General features: G+C 38.5%; 1 protein-coding gene across 2 annotated transcripts in view; it reads left to right on the top strand.

The window, feature by feature from the left end:
* The first annotated feature begins 444 nt into the window (after positions 1-444).
* The window catches only part of NFKB1 (nuclear factor kappa B subunit 1), a 54424-nt gene continuing 30540 nt past the window's right edge, over positions 445-24328 (top strand). The window contains exons 1-5 of one of the 2 annotated variants that reach the window (XM_009950871.2): positions 445-469; positions 7186-7238; positions 8393-8477; positions 16016-16056; positions 18624-18722. In XM_009950871.2, the coding sequence (XP_009949173.2) occupies positions 445-469; positions 7186-7238; positions 8393-8477; positions 16016-16056; positions 18624-18722 (303 nt within the window). Of the gene's footprint in view, positions 470-7185; positions 7239-8392; positions 8478-16015; positions 16057-18623; positions 18723-24328 lie in introns of those variants that run through there. The other variant, XM_086464615.1, reaches the window with a different exon arrangement.

The following is a 24328-nucleotide window of genomic DNA, read 5'->3' as shown; positions in this document are numbered from 1 at the left end:
GAGATCTGTGCCAGTAATATGCGTGAAAGTGTGCATGATATTCCCTTAATATTTTAGTTCCATTTACTTTGTATATTTTGTCATGTCTTATTTTGAATAATTCAGAGATTTGCTGTCTGTAGCACATCTTTTACTTTTATTTTAAAAAGAAAAACGCATGTGTAATTGTAGCTCACATTTTCCCAGTTTTTCCAGACTTTGCATCAGGACAGTGTTCATCTAAATGATAACTATTTGTCTCAGCACAAAAATTTTGCCTGAGCACTTCAGAAACAGTATAATTTATTAAAATAGATGCCATCAAAATGAGTGATTGAGAAGAATGTAAATAAAATAACCATTGGTAAAACCTTTTTGCTGTGTTAAGATTTTGCTTGGTTAGTGTTTGGGAGAGCGATGTCTCTTCCCTTCTCCAGAAAATTTTCTTCTACAGCAGCTTTGTTGATGGCAACAGTAATGGAAGTACAAGGTGCTGGTAGCTAACAGCTGGTAGAGTTTAGTTGTGTAGACCTGCTTTAAGCAGGTCAAAATGCCAGAAACTGTTTGGATTCCTGTCTGTACAATATTCCCACTGGTGTTAACATTGCTTTTAATAAAAATGGGATTTATTATTCTTAAGAAAAGCATCTTTTATTCAGCCTTAGAGAATTGAAGTGGTTAGAAAGTCATGCACGGCTTAAACTAAGGGTTGTGCATGTGACTGCTGCAGGTTTGTGACCCAACTTGTGTGTCCTCTGAAGCATCAGGAGACCTAAGCCTGTGTATATGTATGGCCTGCTATTTTGTGCAGAGGTAGAAAACAGCAATTCTCAAACTTGCGTTTTTCCTTCCCGGTACTCTTTAAGAATATATTGTGCACCAAAGGTTTTTGCAGTGGAGCTGTGCTCCAGGTATTTTTGGAAAAATAACTGGGTTACAAGGGAAATGAAGTGCTGGATGAAGTTGAGAGGAGGTGGCCAGAGCTAGGGTGAAAAGGCCAGGCGTTGAAGGAGCAGCATCCTGACTTTGAAGGCACTGCAGTGATCAAGGCTTGAGACTAAACGTCTTGGATCAGAATCTCTGTTCTGTCAGAACAGCGTCCTCTGTCCTCTAGCCAAAATCATCTCAGCAGTTCTTGTCCTGCTTCCAGCCCTGACCAGCAACTCGCAGGTCTGTTGCACAATACATTTCCCAGCATCTCCATTTGGGAAATGCTGATCTCTAAAATAATTGTGTCTATGCAGATGCAGATTATGTTTTGCAGAGGATACAAAAGAGAGGCTCAGGGATGGGTAGTTGCCGCTAAAAGAAGTAAACAGTACCAGGTAAAACACATTGTAGAGGCTGTACGGTGCAACAGTTACTGTTTCTATCTCAGTATTTCTTAGCTGCTACAGGATTTCAGAAAACTTGATGCTGTTTCTAAAAACGTAGTTCTCTGCAATCAAATAGGCTGCCATGTTTTATAGCCCTGATGTAGCAAAAATTTACTTACAATATAATATATAAAACACCAATATATTTGCCTCTCTTTTATCCTTATTCCTCTCTAATAAGCAAAAAAAACCCCTAGACAAACACAAAACGGGCTAGGAGCACAATCACAATGTATTTCATGACTTTCATTCAGTATCCAGTTAAAGAAGTTTATTTTTAACAGGTGAATTTCAATGAAAGCCAAGTTAAAAAGAAAAAAACCCACTCTGCTAGAAAACTTGCAGGAAGAACTGTGCTTTCAGTATATCAAGTTAGCTGAAGTGTAGTAGTTCTTTCAGAAGCTTGCTTTCTGAATCCCAGCCTTGAAAGTTGAGAACAGGTTGATGTAAAACATCTCACAAAGTAAGAGATGGATGTTCTTCAACATAGAAATTTATTTGAACTATCAGACAATTCCAATTCACAAGTATGATGAACTCTGGGTAATAAAGATCATGATTCACTAACGTACATATATTCAGTGTACCTTTTACAGAATATGCCTTAATTTCCATCCTGTTAAACTGCTCTGTGCTGTAACCAAACCTTCTTCTGTAAAATATTAAATCTGCCCTGAACTCAGTCTTTATACTGAATTGATTAAAAAATAGTGGACAGGTTTTAGAAAAGATGAGTCGATTATTTTAAAACACAACAGCAGGCAGATACCCTGATGCTAGTCTTTTGCATTCATTTTCTGATGATATAATGATCCTGTCACATCAATTTTTATGCTTTTATTTTGTTTGGTGGCCTCAAAGTACAGAAAGTTTGAGAGTTGGGTGGCTGGTAAGAATTTCCACCAGGCATCACGCTCTTTTATGATGAGGCAGGTCTTTGTGGGTAGAGAAGTTGGTCATACTGTTCATCTTTCATCTCTCCAAATTGATTTTTAGAAATGCATTTATATTCAAAGAACATAAATTAAAAGTAGAGACCTTCTTACTGTGTCTTTCTTTGAAGGTTTGGGAAAGGAAGAATATGTCATGTTCTGGTTTGTTGTTTGTTTTTTTTTTTCCTCTGGTCCTATGTGAAATGTTAGCTTCACCAGTCAGTGCATTGGTGCACTTTAAAACATGGATAGATAGATTTGGGGCACTAAAGCCCCAAATTTTTTGGTACGGGGGACATTGTTCAGCTAATTAGGGTAATATTTGAATGAGTTCGTCTCCTGCTTGGAGGAATAACAAGTCTTCCTAATTTGTTAGTGTATATAGACTGTTCAGGTTTTTAGCCAGGCCAGTATGAGAACAAAGCTAGAAAGAAAAAGAATGAAGTTTGAAGTCTTGGTTTTTTAAAAGGCGTGCAGCTGCTGGGTGAGAAGTCTGTAAATGTTTTCAGAAATAACTGGACTAATAGTATTTGAATAAAATATTAAAGCTTGATTCCTCATAGATGATGAAATTTGTGTCAGGTTATGCTTGTCTGTAGAAAGATAGTAGAAAGAAGTCCCATTCCCTGTTTGTAGGTATTGGATTGGATACTGGTATCGGAGGAAAATGTTTACCTCATTTTTAAAAGTCAGGCTGGAAAGTTGAAGCACAGTAGAGGGAAGGACCTGGACTCCAAAAAATCAAGGAGCTAAAAAAAGTCGGTTAGAGAAACCTATCTTTGTTTTTAAAAGGTAGTTAAATACAATGTGTGTTGGGAGAACAGCAGGAGAGAAATCGGAAATCAAATGATCAAGATAAACAGAAATAAGAATTCTTTTTGTGGATGAGAACGTTTCTACGTTAATTGTGTTACTTCCATTTTAAATGCCTGATCCTTTTGAAGCTTTAAAACAAATATTCAGAATACAATAAATGAACTCGTGGTCTTCCAGCTGTGCCTACTTGTACCTGGTATTGTTTGGTTTTTTAAGGAGGAGTAGTGATGCAAAGTGACTGCTGTTGTGTTTGCTTGGTTGGTTAGTGCAGACCCACTATCTTCCATATGTGTCTATGTATATATATTTTTTTCCTAGTTTTTTTTCTCTTTTCTCCTTTTTTTAACCTTTTTTTCACAATGGCAATTGACCCGCTGTGGGCAGAAAGAAATACTGCACTCATATGCATATGCACACGCATACACGCTTACAGTCTCTCAGCAGGCACAGCTGTGTGGTTTTTGGACAAGTTTAGCTGGATTTTACATTTTCCCATTGCACTAGGAGCTAAATGACTCCTAGACACCTTTGAATTTTCACACTAAAATATACTGTGAGTTGAAATATTTAGTTTCCTGTGCCCCGTTATATGAAAGACTTCAGACGATTTCCAGGGTGGAGACTGTCGTGGTTGATTGTGGTCTGCAAGTGTGGGGGTATTTTTTTTTTAAATTGTAGGTGCAAGTTTGCAGTACAGTTTGTGGGATTCAGAGTTAATGTGGGAAGCAGGCATATATGGTAACAGAAACATACGCAAAACAATTTTAATCCCAGTCGTCTTCAAATGAGAGAGACGTGGTTTTGACTTAACTTCTCTAAGGTGCATGTAGTGGCAAATACAGCTTGGGTAAAAACAATCTGTACCCCAAAATATAGCTCATGTAAGGAGAGAATGAACAAAGCTACTCATGGTAGATGCTAATCTTGCCATTTAATGTATGTAGGAAAGGTGCTTAGAAATGCAAGCAATAAAGGAAGAGGCCAATTAAAAGCCATACAGTTAATGCTAGGATCTGTTTTTCTGCACGTGTGTTTTGGTTTTTAGTCATGTTATTGGCTCCCTGGATTTGCCCCAGTTTTCTTGTAAGAAGAGGAGGCTTAGGGTTTTGTTAACTAAATAAATCCTAAGGAAACAAATTCTGTTTTGGAGGTAGGGCTCACAGAACATTTTTGTCACTTGATTGACTTTGAAAGGTGACAAAACATGTAATGAAGCTGAGAGTGTCTTCAGTCATTTAGAGGGGTCATTTTAAACTGCTGGGTTAATTTTTGTCTAGGCCCTGAAAATGCAATCAAGTGTCAGCTTACATACACAAAGGCATATGTTTGCATGTCTAAATCATCCTGTCTTTATAATAAACCTCTCCCCCCAGCATTGCAGCTGCCTGCTGAGCACAGAAGGTCTCAAGTAAGAGACACCTGTGCTTTTGGTGCGGGAGAGATTGTGTTTAATACCTGGTTAGAAATTCAGTAGTACATACCAACAGCAACTGGTTAGTATGTGGGTAGTTGCCTTCCTGCTTCTGAGTGTAACGTTCGTCTTTAATGACTACTGTTTTGCTGTCATGACATTGTTCATTGCATCAGCCAAAAAGTCAGAAATAACAATTTTGGTCAGATTAAACTGAAGGACTGATTTAGATAGACCTAAGTTTTATTTCTGTATGGATTGTAATTTTTATATCAAAGTACTTTAAATTAAAAAGATTTTAAAATTTTCAGAAATACTGCCTCTGTGGTACTTTTCCACTTTGTTGAAGTCATGTATTGTAGAACTGTAAATGTGACCAGGAGGCATAGCAGCTGTGAGAACTGCCCTTCTCCCACAGAGTCCTGCTGGAGTGAAGAGTGATGCAATGTGAAAAATGAGAATAGGGCAAAGACGATATAACATGCTGTTAAATTTATCCTATTGGGCTTATAGACAAAGCTGTGAAATGCTTTGTTTGAAAGTTTTGCAAGGAAGTATACATTTAGCAAACAGACAAGTGGGCAGATGCTATTCATATTTGATCTCCAGAGGTCCCTTCCTGATCTCCAGAGGTCCCTTCCAATTCCTGCCAGTCTGTGATTCTGTGAATATATTAGCTCCTCAATCATTTTTTTCTGAACAAGTGTATTTACCATCTTACCTGGGTACTTTAGATATTTTGGAACACAGTTTTGCATATATCACTCATGAAATAGTAAGTGATTAACTATGAGAGAACACAAAACAAGGCTTTTAGGACCAGTTTTTATTCTGTTTACACAGAAGAAATCTGGCATTTGCGTTCCGTTACCTAATCAGTGTGCATCAGCAGGGTGGATATTTTCTGATGCTTCCTAAAAAATGCTGCTGTTGAGGTCTTCAGATTGTTTTCTGTTATATTTACACCTTATACTGGAAAGTGTTTGCCAAAAACTATATTACAGTTATTTCAGTGATTTCAGTAACTTGTCAATTGGTGGTGAGGGTTATATTCTTTCTATGGAACAGAATATCAAAACCTCTTTGTAAAGTTTCTTGTATGCTGAAGGTTTTGTTATGCCTTGTATATTGACTTTTTTTTCCATAAAGATTGATAATAGCAAATTATTGATTAAAATAATGCTTTGCAGAATGTGCCTGTGAGATAATGTGATTGACTGGTATTTGTTATTGGTGAAATCCTGATGTATTAGGTGGTGACTGGCTGTTTGTTATTTCTGTTACTCATTTTTTTGCTGAAATCTTATGACCAGTTATTTGATACTTGCTCAAATACAACAAATAAATATAACCCAGTAAATATTTCTCTCTAAAATTGAATTATGAACAGGTGAGTACTTTTATTTTCTAGGTTAAAAAATAATCTTATCCTCATAGTCTGCTTTTCTGGAAGTCATCTGGGTATTAAGTGTCTCCTATTCCTCCTTTTTAAATTTTCTAACGTTTTCTACCTCTGTGGGACAAGTGGCTATATGATTTCTTTGGAGCTTGTTAACAGGCTGAGTTGAGCCTCCATTAAAGTGAAGTACCTGAGTATTCCAGTTTGCTTTTTGATATCTGCCTTTCTAGTTCCTGTAGAAGGTACTCAGTGACTCACTTTTTCTTTACTGGTTTACTGATCACTTGTCACTCTTTCATAGGGCAGTAGGTTTTCACAGTTCACTTTGCTGGAAAACATGGCTCATGTTCATTGTGGTGGAATATGAGAGCCGGTGACATGTTTCTATCGTCTATTAGTTATTAACCTTATTTAAAGTGTCTGCTTGCATGCAGACATGAGTCTCTTTGAATAGTCACTGCAGTTATTTTCAGATACTCTCTTGGAGAGCCCTTTTCAGTAACATCAGCGTAAGTGAAATGGTAATTCTTTCAATAACATCTACAGGAAAGGAAATAATACTGATTTTTATAATAGACCTAATAAATTCATAAGAAAATTTCCAGGCTCTGGCTTGCTACTGGGCCCAGGAAAACTAAGCCAGGCTAAACTTTCCTAGCGTCCAGCATTTTTACACGTAGACCTGTGAGAGAGGGTTAGGTATGTTGCACATCCAAAATGGTCATTGTCAGCCCTGAGTTGTTGTGGGTGCAAGCACTTGTGGACCTCTGGAAACAAGGTGTCCAAAATTAGCCAGTGTTTGACTCCTGTTTCTGTTTAAAGAAAAAAATCTTGATGTTCTTTCTTGGGTATCTTTATCTTTCATTTAGTAATACTTCACAAGAAAACTATTAGGGTTCATTCACGAATGCTCAGAAGTCATTTTATTGTGTAAAGGTGCAGAGCCCTGCTTTTGCGAAACTTTGTAGCGGAATAGTCAGAGCAAAGACAGAAACAAATTAATTCCTGATTTTAATAGAGTTTGACTTCAGAACTTAGAATATAATTTTTAGTTGCTTGGGAGCAGGGAATGGAAAATCCTAGCTGTAGCCTAGCCTGTCCTTAGCCTGCCCCTTGCAAATCCTGAGGGATTTTAAGAGTGTTTTAGAAGTCATTATTGTGAGTAAAGGAAGAGGGGTCAGAGATGGGACTTTAACTCTTAACATTTTTCAAGTTTCTGTATTGCTGTACATTGAAAATATTGAGAGTTCTGATCATGTTTTTGTGTTTCAGGACTTAAAATGGCAGGAGAAGATCCCTATATTATGGGAGTGCCTGATCCCCAAGTAAGTGGATTTGTGTATTTTCAATATCCCTATATTCTTTCCTGTTTTGGCTTCCTCTCATATTGTCCTTTCCTAGGCTTAACAACATGGAGATACAAAAGCATTCTAGCTATTGGCAGAAATTGGGTTTGGGGAAACATTCAGGGAAATAGGGAAACCTATTTTGAAACCCTGTTTTCTCTAAGGTGTTTATGTGACCTGTAAAGTGCCTTGCCACTGATGAAATGGCTGAACTGAAAAGGGAAGCTAGGCTGCTGAAAGAAGCAATGGAAAAAATCCTGATTTTTATGTCCTATCTGCCTGTGACACTTGCTCTGAAATTTCTTCTAGGGTGGACATTGGACTTTATCTGAAAATAAAGCCCCTTATGCCCTGGAAGGCCCCTTCTTATAATATCTTTATGAAATTTGCATTTACGTTGATGACTAAGATATTCCTTTGCTCACACAGATCAGTAGGCCTAGCTCTTCCTGATCTCATTAGATTATTTCATGATTCATTGGAATCGTGACCATGGTGCTTGAGTGAAAAATTTAAGTGAAGAACAGATCATTTCTCCTCACCTTAATTTCCCGAAAGAAACTATTTTCTCCTTTATGCTTGCTCCACTTTGGAAGAAGATAGATTTATACCCGACAACAATTACAGGGAATTAAGACATGTCAAGCGTTTAAAAAAAAAAAACCACCAAAACCCTAAAACTTTAACCTGGGTATACTGTTTTCTTGTATTAGAGCTTGTAAGTATATTTACATAAGGAATGTAGTCTGGTGGGTTTTAGTGACAGAAATGGAAATGAAAACTACAGGTTTGCAACAAGGCCTTGGGCAAGACATCTATGGTCAGATTTTCAGAGTTTACTGTGTAAGCTCTCTTGAATATATAGCTGTTAGTGCACGTAAGCAAAATGCATGCTTAAGAACTGTGCTGAGCTCAGCGTGGTCTCATGATACTGGTGAAACTTGGTCAGTACTACCAGCTTTGCCTGCGCTGCTGTTGCCAGCAGAAATAAATAGATATAAAATGTTTGCATACTGCACTAGGGTGTTTGCAGACTTAATATTTGCAGAGAAGTTTGAAATTCTTTGCTGATAGATGCTTTATGAAATTATGTATATATGTAGTAATGAAGAGTATATTTTCTTTCAATATAGATGTTTGCAATGGATCAGCTGATGGGAATGAATGCATTGTTTAGTAATACAAATTACATCACTTCAGACTTACCACTACGAACAGGTAGGAACCGTTGCTATTTGATTGTGCCATTGTCCTGCTCTTTCTTCCAGTTTGTTTTTTTGTGAAGTTCTTTTCAAAGGCTTTGTTGTTTACACTCCTGTATTTCATAATACTAGATCCCAAAGTTATCAACTAGACTTTTTATTACACCCTTATGCATCTCTTTCTCACCCTCATGAAACTTTCAACAGTGAGGCAAATCTGATTTTCTTTCGGCTTGTACAGAAACTGGAAGTTTCAATTGGTTAAATGATTTGAGTGACCAAAGAGCTTTGAGCGACCTCAGTAATAATTTTTATAAATTATTTTGTGAGTTTTTTTCTAAATTTGCATCTTTAGTGACCTACATGTTTGTATTGCCAGTTTGCAGAGTGTGTCATTGTTTCATTTGTTGTAATAGTTCTTAAAGTGCTTGTTTTTCACTAATAAAATGTAGAGTATATTCAACTTCCTGTGCCATTTGAATCTGTTTTCCCTTCTTGGTGACTTCTCTGTTTCCTGTAAAGTGGCAGTCTGGTATTAAAAGTACTTGACAATTTCCTGAATAATAACACTAGTTTGAAAGTTCAGAGTCAAATTTTGCAAGCAACTGCTGAAGATAAGCAAGTCATATTCTGCAAAGGTCTGATACACAATTCTTCCAGAATGGTTCCAGAACAGGAATAGAAGTGTGTTATATTGCAGCCAGTATTAACTGCTTGGTTTTTCCTATTAAATTTCTTTGAGTATTACTTCTTGCTTGAATTTAGAAGACTCTGTTTCTCCTGCTTATTTTATTAGAGTAACTGATACAAAAGGAGGAAGGGACTAAAAATTTACTTAAGCATATGAGGTTTTTTTCAATATATATCTCAAATAATGTATGTCTAATACTGCTATTAATGTTTTTTAACAGGAAAGCTTTCTGTTGTTGATCTGTTTGACTCTGTGACTGGCAATCTGCAGATTGCTTTCTTTTGTCGAAAATGTGAATCACTTTTGTTCACAACATTTGATACCCTTGACACCAGTGAAGGTGTGAAGGGTAAACTGCAGTAAGCAGTCAGCATTTTACTTCATAGGTAAAATTCCACCCTAAAGTAACAATAAATGCTGATTTTAAAATAAGAATTAAGGCATGCTTTCTGTTTCAGTGTTTCCTGGTTTAAACCATACTTCAGTTTTCTTGACTCAATAGTAGTGAGGAAAGATCAAGAAACACATATGGTACAGATAATTTTGTTTCAAGATAAAATGTTCTGATGAGCAAAGCTCTTGACAAATATGGACGAGTATCCAGCAAATTAATGTTGCAATCGTTTGTTTGCAGTGCATTTTTATTAAGGCAGATAAAATTGTTCAGTAAGATTCATCTGTGTGAGATTAAAGAGCTTGTGCGTTGTATACCAAGGGTTTTTTTCACTGTTCTCCCAGAGTTTCTGTGGAACAAGTAAGGTTATTGGAATTTTGATTTCCTCATAATGATCTCTTTTACGCGTACATTTTAAGCTTACTCTGTACTGCTCATGACAGACTTTACAATTTATTCAGATATATGAAACTGATTTTCAGATATCTTATGTCCTGTCTCAACTAGAAGACAGCTGTTTTTAAAACCATGTGGGGGAGTCAGGAATTCACTGAGTTCTGCAGTCACAGGAAACTTACTGGGCTAAATCTAGCTCTGTACTTAATTTGCAAAATTGCTTAGAAAAGGCTTTTTTTTTTTTTTTTTTTTTTTAAGTGGCGCTGCTCTTATCTACTGCTGCACTATAGGTGGCAAGTCCCCTGTGTACAGAATCAGACTTCATAAAGGATCATGGATTTTGGGTTATCACAACCAAAAAGTTAATCATAAGTTTTAGAAAAAGTTGATCATTTCAATGGCATCTGATGATGCTATAGTGATTTTGTTTCTTGAATAGTATCACTGTAATGCTTACTGCCTCCCCTGCTTGAAACTATGTTGCGTTGTTACTATGGACTAGCTCTTCAGTTATGATATATAATATTATAATATGATAATTTATATATTATGCTTTAGTTGTTTCCAAGCAGGAACTAATGATTTCTTTCTACACAGCAAAAATACTTCCAGCTGAGAGATGGAAAGGGTGAAATAAGTGTTGTAAAAAGGATTTTTCTGTAGGATAGTTGGATGATTTAAACAGAAAGAACCGAAGACATCAGTTGTTCTTCGTTATTTGGTGTGGTGCCGACATCTTCCAATCTGTGCATTCGTAAACGCACAATGTCAGACTTACTACATTGGCAGGCAAGTTTAATATATAACTGTGGATTGCCATATCATGCCAGCGTAGCTAAATCAACAAGTAGCTGGGGAATTTGGGGACTTTCTGATGACAGATGTTCTGCTGTTAATATTTACAGTAACAGTAGAAAACGTTTGAGATGGATGAGAGAATTTTCTCAATGAGGTTGATGGTGCTTACGCATCTGCTCGCTCTATCTCATATCTGTCATTTTTAAGTAAGTGTTACGCTTGGTTATTTTGGCTCAAGCTGTAGTAGATAGTTACGTGGTTCAAGTACTACATTCACGTCTAAATCTAGAAAGAGAAGTAGGCTCTGTGTGCCTTTGGTGACAAAAGGATGTGTTTGTAACAAGTGGCTTAACAGTGCAAACTGTAGGACTGAGCTGTGTGTTTAAAACAGCAGAAGCAGCAAAGGCAGTATGTCACAAAGACAGCCTCTTCTTTGGCTTGTTGGGAAGTATCCTGCCATTGAGAGTTAGGTACTAATCCTCAGTGGCATTCTCGACAGTATCCATGGCACGTATTTAGGCAGTGTGAAAGCAGATACACATCAGTATGGTGACCACCGTGTAGTGGAGGGACAAAGGGATGCCTTAAACTGGAGAACAAATGGGCAGAGCTCTGAGCAAAGCATTTTATAATTTTGAGTGTTTCTCACTTCCTTCTGATTATACAAGGCCATCTACAACCATGTAATGTAGCAATCTGTGTGCCAGTTAGAGGTAGTTTAGGGAACTGGTTAATTGTTTGGGGATTTAAGGGCTCTGGTCTAACTAGCTGTTGGCATTAAGGTGTTACATTTTTAAGCCTGTGAAGTTGAAGTAGGACCATCAGCAGCTGAACCTGAAGGCTGCTAAAATTACAGTTTTCTGGTATTTCTTTAACCTCCTCTGCCCAGCCCTCTCTGATGCTTGCTGTTGAGAAAGGAGAAGGGCATAGAGGGAAAAAGAAGGCACTTAAAAAAACCTTGTTTCATACTTTTTCAGAGAGACGTAATGTTAGAGATTCAAGGAAGCCTGACGATCACCAAAAATCAGATGAGCGTTCATTTTCCCTTGCATAGTGCTTCTGGTGCTTTTTGTAGATCTTCCAGGTTTGTATTTTGAAAAGTGAACTGAGGGAAGAGAGAGGTTAAGCAAAGCCTGTGTGCTGCTTACTTTAAACATTATGCTTAGAACACTGCAGAGCTGAGATGCAGGAGAGTGTTCCTGTGTGGGTGGATCCCTGAGGAGGAGGGTATTCAAATGCAATGGTAGGCTTTCAGGAAGGATAAGACAATAGATCTAGAGTCTGAGCTTTTAGCAGCAAGGTACCTCTGCCAGGATGGACACAAAAGGGCTGGTATTGGATTTAAAAGTCAAAACCTAGAGGCTATGAGCGTTTTCATCCATGTCCACAGCACACAATTACAAGGGCGAGATGCCCGTTCTGGTGGACCCACCAACAGAGAGGAGGTGAGAGGGGGACGTGACCAGCTTTGCAGGTTACATTGAATGGCTTCAGGTACTAGGTAAACTGTTAGGAAAAAGACCCCACTAGTCCTATGGTGCTGCCAGGCTTGCAGGGATATCACCAACCTCACAGACCCCTTTTTTCTTGACTTTGCTCTGATGAGGAGAAGGAACTGAGAAGGGAGCCTAAGATGGGTGCTCCTTTGGGAAGTGTGTGTGCAGGGTGAGGCCTGTCAAGAGGAAGAAAGAATCTAAGTGGTGGGAGTGTCAAGATACAGGAGGGCCTCTGACTCAGGCAGGAAGGAAAATGAAGAAATGTAGCAGTTGAAGAAGACGTGGGGAAGTGGGACTGTGACTCAGGCTGGAGGGGAGGCAGTGGGATGCAAGTCAGTCTGTGGCAACCGAGGCGAGAAGGCAGAAAAGGAAGCACTGAAGCATACCCAGTACGTGGCAGTCTGCACCAAACCCCCTCCAGGCTGGAGGTCTGCATGAGTTAGTAGCAGTTCTTAGCCCTCCTGAGTGTGGCAGTGCCAGGCAAATCGTGAGGAGTGCTCATGTCAAAACTTGGCTCTTGGCAACTGTGGGTGTCATTCCTGTGTAGAGGCCAGCTGTATGACTGTATGCTGCTTCAGCCTCTCTGTAGGGCAGAAGTAGAACTTAAGCTATGCATTAAGTAGCTTTCCTTCTTGTGGTTGTTTAACACTTAAAAGAGGGTTACTCATTAAACAAGAACTTGAAGAAAACAACTTTCCATCCTAGAACAGAGGTGCAAAAGGTTGTCACAAATCTCGTCATTGTTAGTTCCTCTTACAAGTTACACATCTTCAGATTCCTGCTCTCTGTCTGCTTAGACCGGACATGCTTACTAATAGAAATGGAATATTAAAACCTTCCCTGTGTAAACACTAAACATCTCTGCTTTTCCACATGGGAGATGGATGAGAGAGAGAGAGAGAGAGAGAGAGAGAGAGAGAGAAAGAAGGAACCACACAGAGCCAATGTTAGGCTGTCTGGCTAATGTACTTCGGGGAAGTATCCAGAGTTTAGAAGACAGCTGTATGAGACCTTTCACTAAGTAAAACCCTTTTTGTAGTCAAAATAATATGCCATTTATGCTTGGAAGTTACCTTGAATATTGCTGCTTTATTTTTAAATAGCGTTTCAGATGTAATTAAGTGCCTTGCATTAAGAGTGCCTTCTCTGTATTGTTACTGTTATCTCGTTCAGATGCTATACCAGAGAATTACTTAGTCATCATGAGAAAGAAAATGTTTAGTCACAAAACTCAAAGGTTAAAATAAGACCTCAGAAAACCTTGGTTTGAATACATTGGTATATGATTTATATAATCTGGATTAATTCTAACAGATGTATAATTTGCACTTGTACATTTACACTACACCTTTTTTGTACTTTCCTAGTATTAGTGTGTAAGATACTTTGATTTTTTTTTTTTTTGTATCAGTATATTTGTATGCTTTTTATAAACTTTTTTTTCCAAGGAGGCATAAGAACCACAGTCCTAAGTTTTCAATTTTCCCAAGTTTTCACAAGTGCTGTGCAAGGTGAAAACATTTCAGCAGTACAAAGAATTCCCCTTGAGCTTTCCAATATGCCAATATGCTGTATATCCCTCTTAGGAGTTTGAATTTCCTTATGCTGAGGAAAAGTTGGTACCTGGGTCTGCTGCATCCTGGTAGACTGCCACAGCCACTTAGCTGTTGAATAAAAGAGCTCTTCCTTTTTTGGCTAATGTTTAAGAGAAAGCAGTAGTTATTTTGTGCTTTGTGCTGATACTAACGTAACGTATGTGCCTTGAAAATGAATTCCTAAGGAGTGAACAGCCGAAGAACAATTACTTGGCAGATCCTGCCCTGGAGGTTTGCTTGAAAGTTGAACTATGCAGTCGTATTTTAGGTGTATTATTTCTGTCAGTGCCCAGAAAATACAAGGCCTTGGATTGTTAAAGTATAAGATTTTAGATGGCTAAAGCATGAGGAGGGTTAGAGGTGAACAGAGGTCGTAAGTGCTGCTATAATGCTTAAACCCAACTCAACTCATCTTGGCTCCATGTTACAGACAAAAACCACACCAAAGCTAAGTATCACTCTACGTCTTAAAGTCCAAACTGTTTTTCATGCTTTCTAATGTAAGATGATGTGTATAAGGTCAAGGCAATTGTTTGCATGACTTCAAGATTTTAATTATAGCACTGTTTGCTTTTTCACGGGAAGTGTGTTGGACTTGGGAAATAAATTATTTTTGCATGTGAAATTGTTGTGACTGGCATTTGCAATGTAATTTTGGCATGATGCTAATTCAGTTGCTGAGTCAGCTGGCTTCAACAGCAAAATACTAATTCCATCTGTTAGCATATTTATCAAAACTTTTGTTTTGAGAGAAGCCTGTTCAGTTAAGACCTGTACTGGCTAAAGACATGAAGGTCTGTTTGATTAAAGTGGAGTTGTATTGGGGAACTGAGAAGGATGCATCCAGATAACACCTGGGTGTCGGCAGGGCACGATGTGCTTTACATGCTTGCAGACTCTGCCACATAGCTGTGGCTTGTCTGCTTTGGAAGTTTCACATGTCCCAGTGAGCTTGCTTGATTCCTTAGCTTTAATACCTTTAATAGAGTATAAGCAATGATACATAATTCCAACACGAATGTGGCTGGCAAAATATTGTATAGGTATTGACAGTGAAGCTGTCATTTGGGATCTGCTTTGATAACAGTTGAATTTTTAACATTAAAATCCAAATCATCCTCTCTGTTTAGCAAGAGGCAGGGAAGAAATAATACCTGTTGTTTTCAGACTCAGAAGTGGCTTCCATTTTAAGAGGTATTTCACAGCCATCCACCTAGAGAGCTTTCCTTCTCGATGTAAACAATTTAAATGGTCAGAGTTGGAGCTCAGCTTTGATCAGGTGATGGATTCTTAACTCTGGTGGCACTGAGTTTTCATTGGATTTAGGGCCTGCTCAAAGGCTATTTAAACTGGTGAATTTTGAATGAGGTTTATGGTATGCAGTTAGCCACTGTTCAGGGAGTGGTGCAAGACTGAAAGTTGTTTAAGGAAGCCTTCTTTGAAAGACACAAATAGAATTTTAGTAGAGCATAATCGTTTGTATTGGCATCATACTCAAAAGATGGATCTCATCATAGAGTCTGAGTCTGTGCTCAAATTAATGTGTTTAGTGTTTCTAGAGGCATAGCAGAACAGTATATTTAAAAGTATATCTGAAATTATTAAAAGAATGTAAATTGTTTAGTCTCCTCAATTCCAGGGTTTTTTTTTTTTAAAGCAGTTCTGACTGTTAGGGCATGTTGAAACAGCTTAAATTCCTCCTATATTCCCATACCTCAGAGCTTCCCATTGGCTGTCTCTAGACTTTCAAAAGCACCTATTCAGTAGAAAGCCCTAGGGCCGAAAGCTTGTGAGTATAGTCTTTAGAGCCCAAGGGGTTTAAATACAAAAGTTAACCTTAGCTCGGGAAGGCCAGGCTACTTGTCAGTGGCAAGGGGAGGATCCTGTTCTTACTCACCCTTGAGTCTTAGCTGAGTGATCAGAGTTGCCCATTTAGGCCCTCTGAGCTAAAATTAATATTAAGTTAATCCTTCCCTTCTTACTCCACTGGTCTTAGGGAATGTTGGAAATTACAGACTGACAGATGATTAAATTACTTATGAACATTTAAGTTCTGAAGATGCTTAGGTGCTTTCAAAAATTTTATCTCAAGACATTCAAGGACACTAATTTTACTCGTGCAACTCCTGTGTCTTAGTGAGAGAATTATAATTTCTATTATGACTTTTCTTTCTTTTATGTTAGCAGATGGACCATATCTTCAAATCATAGAACAGCCAAAACAGGTAAGAACAGCATTACATTTTGAAAATCTTCAAGGTAGCTATGTCACTATATTCAGCTTTGAATAAAATTATGTCTTAAGATGAGAAAAAAGAAATCTAGTATTGAACAGGTTGAACCCTCATAACAAATGTGGCACTTAATGATGAGCAGTTTTTCCTCTCACTTTTGTAGTTAAATCATTTCCTGTTTTGTTCTGTTTTCATCTTTGCGTCACCTTGGAAGTGTCATAACACAAAAGAAACCTGAGGGTTTTAAAAAGATGTCTTTCGAAATACAGACTCTTCATCTTAGAATTGACTCTTAGAGTACTCCAGTATTTTGAAATGTAATTAATAAGACCAAATGTGGAAGATTTTTAGAATTTGTTTCATGCTTCTTGAAACATATGAAAGAAAAACTAAAAATATTTAATTCTGTTCCTAAGTTACAGGAACTTTTGACTTGTGTTTTGTCATCATAAAGAAATTCTGTTGTCCTTTGGGATTCTTTTCGTCACAGTTGGCTGTTTTGAATAACCGCAGAAAAATGAAGATAAATACTTGAATGTAGCTTTTTTTGTGACTCTGTAGCAGACACTCAGTTATGCTCCTCTGACAGTCATCCCAATGCACTGGTTAGTTTTCATGCAACTGATGTACAAAGTAATTGCTGGGTGAAGATCGCCCTGAAGTGTGCCTGAGTATTGTTCCCCTTTAGCTGGTGGCATCAGCAATTGCAAGTATTCCTCCTGAAGCTTTTACAGTATGGAGACACCTTTCCTGCCTCTTCCAGTCAGTTATGTAAAATCCTACCTCATGGAGCTGTTAAATAAAGGAAAGAAGAGGGTGACTAAAAGCTGTCCCCTCCTCTGGGTGGTCTTGTGCAAAAGCATGCCGCAATCCAGCCTTCCTGGTGGGAGTCGGTAGAGAACATTTGTTTCAGCCGCATACCAAAGGCACTGTTGTGCTTGAGCGTGCCTCGAGGAATAGGGACGCTTCGTGGTCATAGGTGAAACAGCAGTGCATGGTGAACTCTTGGAAGAATGCTCTGCCTATTCCTTGGTTGTTTAGTTCATCACAAATCAGGCTATGTCTTTGCATGGTGGAGCCTACAGTTGCAGTACCTAAGGAGAAACCATTGTTGCCATGCATGACTTCTCAGCAAGCAGCTCCTGTAGTGGAGCACCCATGAGGCAAGATGGGTGATGGTTTGTAATAGGGTGATGAGGGTGATTCATCAGCAGAACGCTGTGCTTGTAATCATTTTTGGAGCAAAGAGACAGCTTGGGGGAGTAGGACTATTTGTGTGAAAACATAGCTCGGATAGCGAGGGCAAAAGGCTGGGGAAGGCCACACAGGTGACTGCTGGATCTGTTGGATCGAAAGCACAGAGGTGAAGAGAGACTGGGTCATCTTACGCGTCATGACTGCAGAGCTTGCTTTGCCTTTTGGACAGCTTGAGTTCAAGCTCATCATAGCTGGGCACTTCACTTGCAATGCACTCGGTCACTCAGTTCACTGTAGGAAGGCAAATATGTACTTAAGGATGAATTACATTTGCCTGGGAGACAAGTTCTTAAACTGAAAAGGCTTTAGTGAGATAGGTGTTGAAGCTAATGATTACAAAGTAATTTAACTGTGTTGTTCACTGTCAGCTAATACAGACTTTGAATTCAGAATTGTCTACTATTAGAAAGAAGCCGAATGATTCTTGCTGAATGATACAACACTGACTGGTGCTGGTTGGACAGACACTCGGAGCCCTGTATAAGATGGGGATTTTGCCAGAAATTGTAGGACTGGGGAGTATATCTGAAAGTGTTCAAAGTTGGGGCCACATGAAATGATATTGTTAAGTAGAGTTAGAGTTACTAAATATATTGGCTTAAGAGTTGCATCTTCTGTGCCTTACAGATTACCCTGTAAAGGGGATGTTATTTCCTATAAATAAAAATGGAATAAATGGACAGCTGTACTCTAGAGTGGTTGCTAATATCCTGCAGTTCCATAAAGTATATTCAGACATCTATTTATATAACTGAGATGAAAACCCAGCCACTGAAAGTTCCCCTGAAGCTTTTGTGCTGTTTCTGGACTCTGCTTGGAGATACAGCTGTCATATGCTCTTCCCAGAAGGAAGAAGCATTTCTGTTTCATCTGTGTTGTTTTCTTTATGGTGCTTTGGACTAACTTTATTGTTGACTTCAGTTCTCTCTGCCTAGCGACAGTCATGGGAGACAGTATGTGCTTTTGCATTCTCTATGTTTTAATTTTTATTTTGTTTTGAAAGTATATATCTGCTTCAAAATATCTTCTCTTACGAAAAGAAAAATTGCAGGTTGCTGCTGTGTGTAAGAGTGAGAATAGAACAGTTTCTCCAGGGCTACAGTTCAGTGATGCTTTGTTAACCAGCACTCAGGCAGCATTTCAGGGATGAACAGTTGTAACTTTTCTGCTTGTGGGCTGTTTGGCCAAGTCTTGTTTGTGTGTATGTTTGTGCGCATGCACTCACATGTGCATGTGCTTTTTTTTTTTTTTTAGTATTGTTTCTAAACAGCTTTCAAGTTTCTTTTCCTTTATTTCCACAGAGGGGCTTTCGTTTCCGATACGTTTGTGAAGGGCCTTCACATGGTGGACTTCCTGGTGCTTCTAGTGAAAAGAACAAAAAATCATACCCTCAGGTCAAAGTAAGTACATAAATAATTAATTTTGCAAACTAAATGGAAGCGTCTTATACATGTATGTGTATAAGACCTTACTGCATATCAACGTAAATTTGTGTGAAATTACTCAGGACTGACTGCATTTTAATCACAGCTTTCAAAGTTATTTTGAAAAGGAAGCTGTCTTCAGATTTGTGGAGTTATTTTGGCACTGCATTTATCTGGAGCAGTTGAGCAGTAGGCTTTCTTGCACCTACCACCTCACTGCCCTTGTGCAGACTAATGGAGCTCTTCCTTAAGGTGTAGTTTAGCATGAAGCAAGGCCTGAGCTGCTCAATTACTCCCATTCTAGCATACTGAAAAGCATGAGTCTGGTCAGTTCTTCCACTTCACTCTAAGATGCTATTTACTGAGTTTTCCTTCTTTTTCTGTTTATGTTACTCCTTACTGAGTATCCCTAGGATACTCAGTTCTTAAGGGCTTAATTTCGTTAAAGTCAATGGAAAACTTCTCATTTTAATAGGAGCAGCAGTATCTTCAGGTGTTCACTGTACAGTTTTTGGAGCTTTTTTTTCCCCTGGAAAAAATTCAAAGATGTTAATCAAAGAAACATTCTGTGCTAGCACAATATGAAGATTATAACAGTGGTGATTAATCATTCTAGGATTAGAGAAGAACTGTCTTTGCCTGTGGTTCTTGCAGCAAGTTCTTTTTCCGTGGAAGTGGGGCAAGATACACTGTGTCTTTCCAGTATTTTTTTAACTTTGTGAAAGCCTTAGTCTTTGTATGGTGTTACCTCTTTGAACTATTGCACTAGGGGTTGTCTCATGAGCAGCAGGGTTAATGTATTGTAATTCTTGTGTTATCTCTTAATCTCTCCTTAAAGGAGAGAAGGGGAGGGAAGAGTGGCAGCAATCAGCCTGTCTTGGTGTATGCCACTCCTCAGCTTTCTCCACAGTATGCATGTAGTTCTTCTGCAGTTCTTGAGAAAGGCTGGAGTTTGGAACAGTTGCATCTCTGTAATGAATCAGTATGAGTGTGACTCAATGGAAAATAATGAGCATTGGCTGAGATAGCCTAGGGTGTTAGTCTTGCGAATTGAGAAGAGGCTGGGAAAGCTGATTTCATACAGCCTTGCAAAACTCCTATGAAAAATTACTAGCCCAGGCAAAGGATCTGCTTGCTTTTCCCTTTCCTGTTGTGACAATAATGATGAACCAATGAATGACATTTCACTGGTATGTTCAGCTGTAAAATAATTTGCCTCAATTGACACAGATCTTTAGATTCCAATCCAGTCTGTATCGATAACAAATGATACTTTATAAAGGTGCAGTGGGTCACACAATAGCATGACAAGGAGATGTGCAATGAGGAGTTACACAGGAAATGGAATTTCTTCATGAGCAAACTAGAAAGCAAAATGTTCTTTGGCTTTCCATCAAACCTTCTGTTTTCATTGATCATCAGATTTTAATTTCATCTAAATCTTCCCCACACACATGTGTCCCTTCCCCTCCCTCCCTCCCTCCCTCCCTCCCGTCCTACGGTGTGCATCTGGGTTTTTTCTAGTACAAATCCCCACATGGCAACACCTGCTGGGAGAGGCTGGCAAGGGAACACAACAAGTAAATTCCTCAAGGCCGTTGCTTGTTAGTGCCTGTTCTTGATTCAAGTGGTGCCAGTAAAGACAGAAGCGTTTCACACCTTTTCCTGTAAGTCTCTTCTGTGTTTTGTCAAAGGCTGCTCACCTTGTCGTAACTGAGGTGAGCACAATTGAAGATTGCTATTTTTTTGTTGCGTTGGGATTTTTTTGTTTTGGTTTAGGTTTTTTGGTTTGGTTTTTTTTTTTTTTTTTACTCTTGTGCCAAGGCTTTCACCATAAAACCTCCATTAGTTGATCACAGTGCTGTGAAAGGACAGTAGCGTGAGCTTCGGCCGTACTGTAAAAAGGAGGCTTTGTGACACATCTTTAAACCTTGGCCATGGTGTGGTTAGTGCAGCTCACATTGAGATCTCTCTTCTGCTTGGCCAACTCTGCATGGAAAGCTGGTATAATTTACCAGTAGCTACCATGGGATGTCCTGAAAATAGACATCTTCGGTGCACAAAAAAAGCATTGGAGTCTCCCTACTTGCTTTTTGTAGGATTATGGATTGAAGGCCAAAAGAAAACACATTGATGTAACCTCTTGCATAACGTGGGCTGTTCACCCTGGTTTTTTTTAGGTTTTTTTCTTCCCGTACCCAGTCCCTAACTTGTAGCTCAGCTGGAACACGTCAAGATGTATCTGTCATTTAAAGGCTGCAGTACTGAAGACTTTGCTGCATCTCTAAGCAGGGTGCTTTGATAGTTGATTACGTATTTAACCACCTCCTGTATAGTATATTAGAAGATGGTGTAGGGCAGGAGTTAGCGTAGCATTTCTGCAATGCCAGTCTTTATACTTACAAATCTGCACTGGCCAGCAAGGTGTAATTGATTTAAAACTTCTTGTTTTAACACCATGGTTATGACTCCCTTTGTCTGATAACTACTGGTAACAGTAGTATTTTTCTGTAGTATCAAAAATAGAATTAATTTATCTGTATGGTTTATGGTATTATATTCCTTTGTTTAACCCTGTCTTTGCTACAGTAATCCTGATATCGTGTACAAAATATTTCACATTTTCAGAGGATCTTCTGCAACTTTGCATGTAGTTATGGAGAGCAGAGACGTTGTAGATACTGAGCATGTTATAATTAGGTTACGTTTCATGACAAGTTTCATGATTACAGTAGAAAGCTATCTAAAATTCTTCATTTAAATTTCATTTTCGTCTCTTTAGTATAAGTAACACAATACTGGAAAATTTTACTATCTAGAACAGTTGAAATCAAGGCTCCTGAGCTGCTTACTCATCATTAGCTTTTTGTCCAGGGGAAAAAAAAAACCTATCAATAGTATAAGAAGAAAGACTAAAACTGGATTGTCTAGTATTATCACCAGCTTACTTGACTATCTAATTTTTTTATTCATAATTTGCTTGGATTTATGAATTTGAAAAACATTGAGAAAACTTGTGCAGAAAATTTCCACTGGCCTTCTTACACATTTACTCACATATTATGTGTGTTCTGATCTTGCATGTCCTGATGTTAGTGTAGGCATATTCATGTTTTACACTGAAGTACTTGATCCAGTTTTGGGTGTGAAAAGAATTTGCTGAAAACAGTGGTGTGAAGGAAGTGTCCTGAATTTTCATCTCCTTGGGGGCAAATCTCCATGGGTGGCTGCAAACTCGAGTTGTGTATTCTCTGTGAGCTGGATGTAAATCGGCTCCAGCCTAGAGACTAAGTAACGGGCTGCTCAGAGGTGTGCCCGAGCTAGCGAGCACCTTTTCTCTGCCGAAGAGTTTGGACATTGTGCAGTTCAGCTTGCAAATGGAAGCTGCCTGCCAGTTAAGGGGCTGCTGAACCCCGGCACCCAAACAGGAGAACTGCCCATCCAGTCATATCCTGGGGCTATCCTAAATTATACCTCAGTTTGGAGATAAGCGTTCTTATTGAAATCTGGGGTTTCAGCACATAGTTCAAGTTCAGGAGGGGAGTTTATAGAAAACAAGTCAAGTTACTTTGTTGATGAGCCTTTTTGGTGAAGAAAGCAGCAGCATATTTGCTTTTTTCTCCCCATAGGAATTAAATCATATAGGTTGCTGATTACAAGTTAAAAATTTGTTTAACAGCTGAATTAAGGAATAAACGTGAGACAAGAATGAACAGACTTTTTGTTTTAAATATTTACCCCTCTTAAAAACTTGTACTGGACCAAATTCAGCCAAAACTAAGTTCAGTGAGATTTGTGCTTTTTACTGTTACGGTCGATTTGGCTGAATATGGGGCACTGAGTCCCTTCAGTTGGGCTCCTGAAGCAGAGCACCTAACCCCATATTTTTGGCATGGGAGTGACCTCACATTCAGAGGATCAGACCTTCAGCTCCCATTGGCTTAAATTACTTTACATTGCTTATTCTTAGACCTCTCAGTAGGTATTCAGCTGCCTAAACTATTCGTACCACATCTGGAATACTTCACTAGCAACTGAAAAAAAAATAATGATGCTGCTTAGTTAAAACGTACTGTTTATTAAGAGTGAGTGATGCCTCATCTGTGGAACGCTTTTTGTACGTGCGTATTGAGGCCAGCACTAGTCACACTGTGAAGGTTAGGCAGGATTAGGGCTATAGTTGCTATTAAAAAAATGATTAGAAATAGAAATAGGTATTTTTGTAGCTGCTGACTTTGTAGGTTTGACATGATCTTTTCCATCATTTGCTTTCTGTCATTGACCAGTTGGTTTCACTTCTTGCTTGTAAGAGTAGCTGGAAAAACCATCTTTGCAGTAGGAAAAACGTTTCTATAAAGTTTTTTTTAAGTTTCAGAAACTATAAAAAATTGGCTGGGGTCTGGATTGCAGGAGGATGTGAAATAACTGAAAAAACTTTCAGCTCTTGTTTTGAAATTGCCTCGATTTCAAGTTCACAGGGTCCTTTTAATCTCTCAGACAAATCTCTCTCAAACAGAAAGAGCAGATAAATGTGAGCCTGCAGCATTTTGACTTTATCAGATTAGATCAATTGAATGCTGCTTCAGTACAGGATGTAATCAAGTATTACAGCTATGCTCTTCCCAGGAACTCCTTATTCTCTTTTTTCTCCCCTATCTTTAATTTCAAGTTCAGTAGCTATTTTTTCAGATCACAGCTCTGATTTTGAGCAGTGCAGCACGTACATGCTGTCTCCCTCTTACGTTGGGTAGGTGTTTTTGTGTCACCACCGTAATCCTTAGGTTTCTGTAGATATTCAGCACTGTAATACACTATCTACCTTTTAATGCCTTTGACAGTATTTTTTAAGTTCTTAAATAAAAGGTGATAGTAGTTTGTATATCTTAGTGCCAGAATAAATTTTAAGTTATTCTGAAATTGAAGCGTCAGTGATTCAAAGACACTGAAAACTTTTGTCAGACTTCATTTGTGGTACATAAGATATTAACAACTGAGGCTATTTTGCTGGGAACTGAGGTATAACCTGGATGTCTCAAAATCAAGTAGGAAAGTCTGTCTATAAGAAATATAGGTAGGAAATAGTTCAGGGGCAGTCTGTAGCCTTTGCAGCATAGGACATCAGTCTAGATGACATAAAATAGTCCTTTCTTGCCTTATGACCTACATAACATATTACGTTTTAAGAATTCTTTTGTTTTTCCCCTGAGAGAGACTACAAAGATCATGCTGAGCTGAGTAACAGGGCGAGATTGCAATCTGGTTACCGCTGCAGTTACATGTTCTGCTTTCAGAGGCTGGAAAGTCCTTGACGTGCGGCAGTCCTACCTACAGTTTCACTGTGGTTTCTACAGCTGATGAAGGATTGTCTTGAACTTTTTCTGATGTGATACTAGAGCATGCAAGTTACTCATAATGAATATAACGCTGTAGATGTGCTGGGAACTTTATAGCAGGGAAAGGCTTGTTTAGTGAGGGATAAATGAAAATAATTTCTTAAAAGCCACCCTCTTGAAAAGTTACTTGTGGTTGTGGTGGTGACATGCAGCACCAAATGCAATCGTTTTTATTTTCAGATGACTTTG

Source organism: Leptosomus discolor, chromosome 4, assembly GCF_034619465.1.
Source record: "Leptosomus discolor isolate bLepDis1 chromosome 4, bLepDis1.hap2, whole genome shotgun sequence".
NCBI classification, from domain to species: Eukaryota; Metazoa; Chordata; class Aves; order Leptosomiformes; family Leptosomidae; genus Leptosomus; species Leptosomus discolor.
Note: the sequence above shows the minus strand (reverse complement) of the source record. Positions and strands in the feature narration are given on the sequence as shown.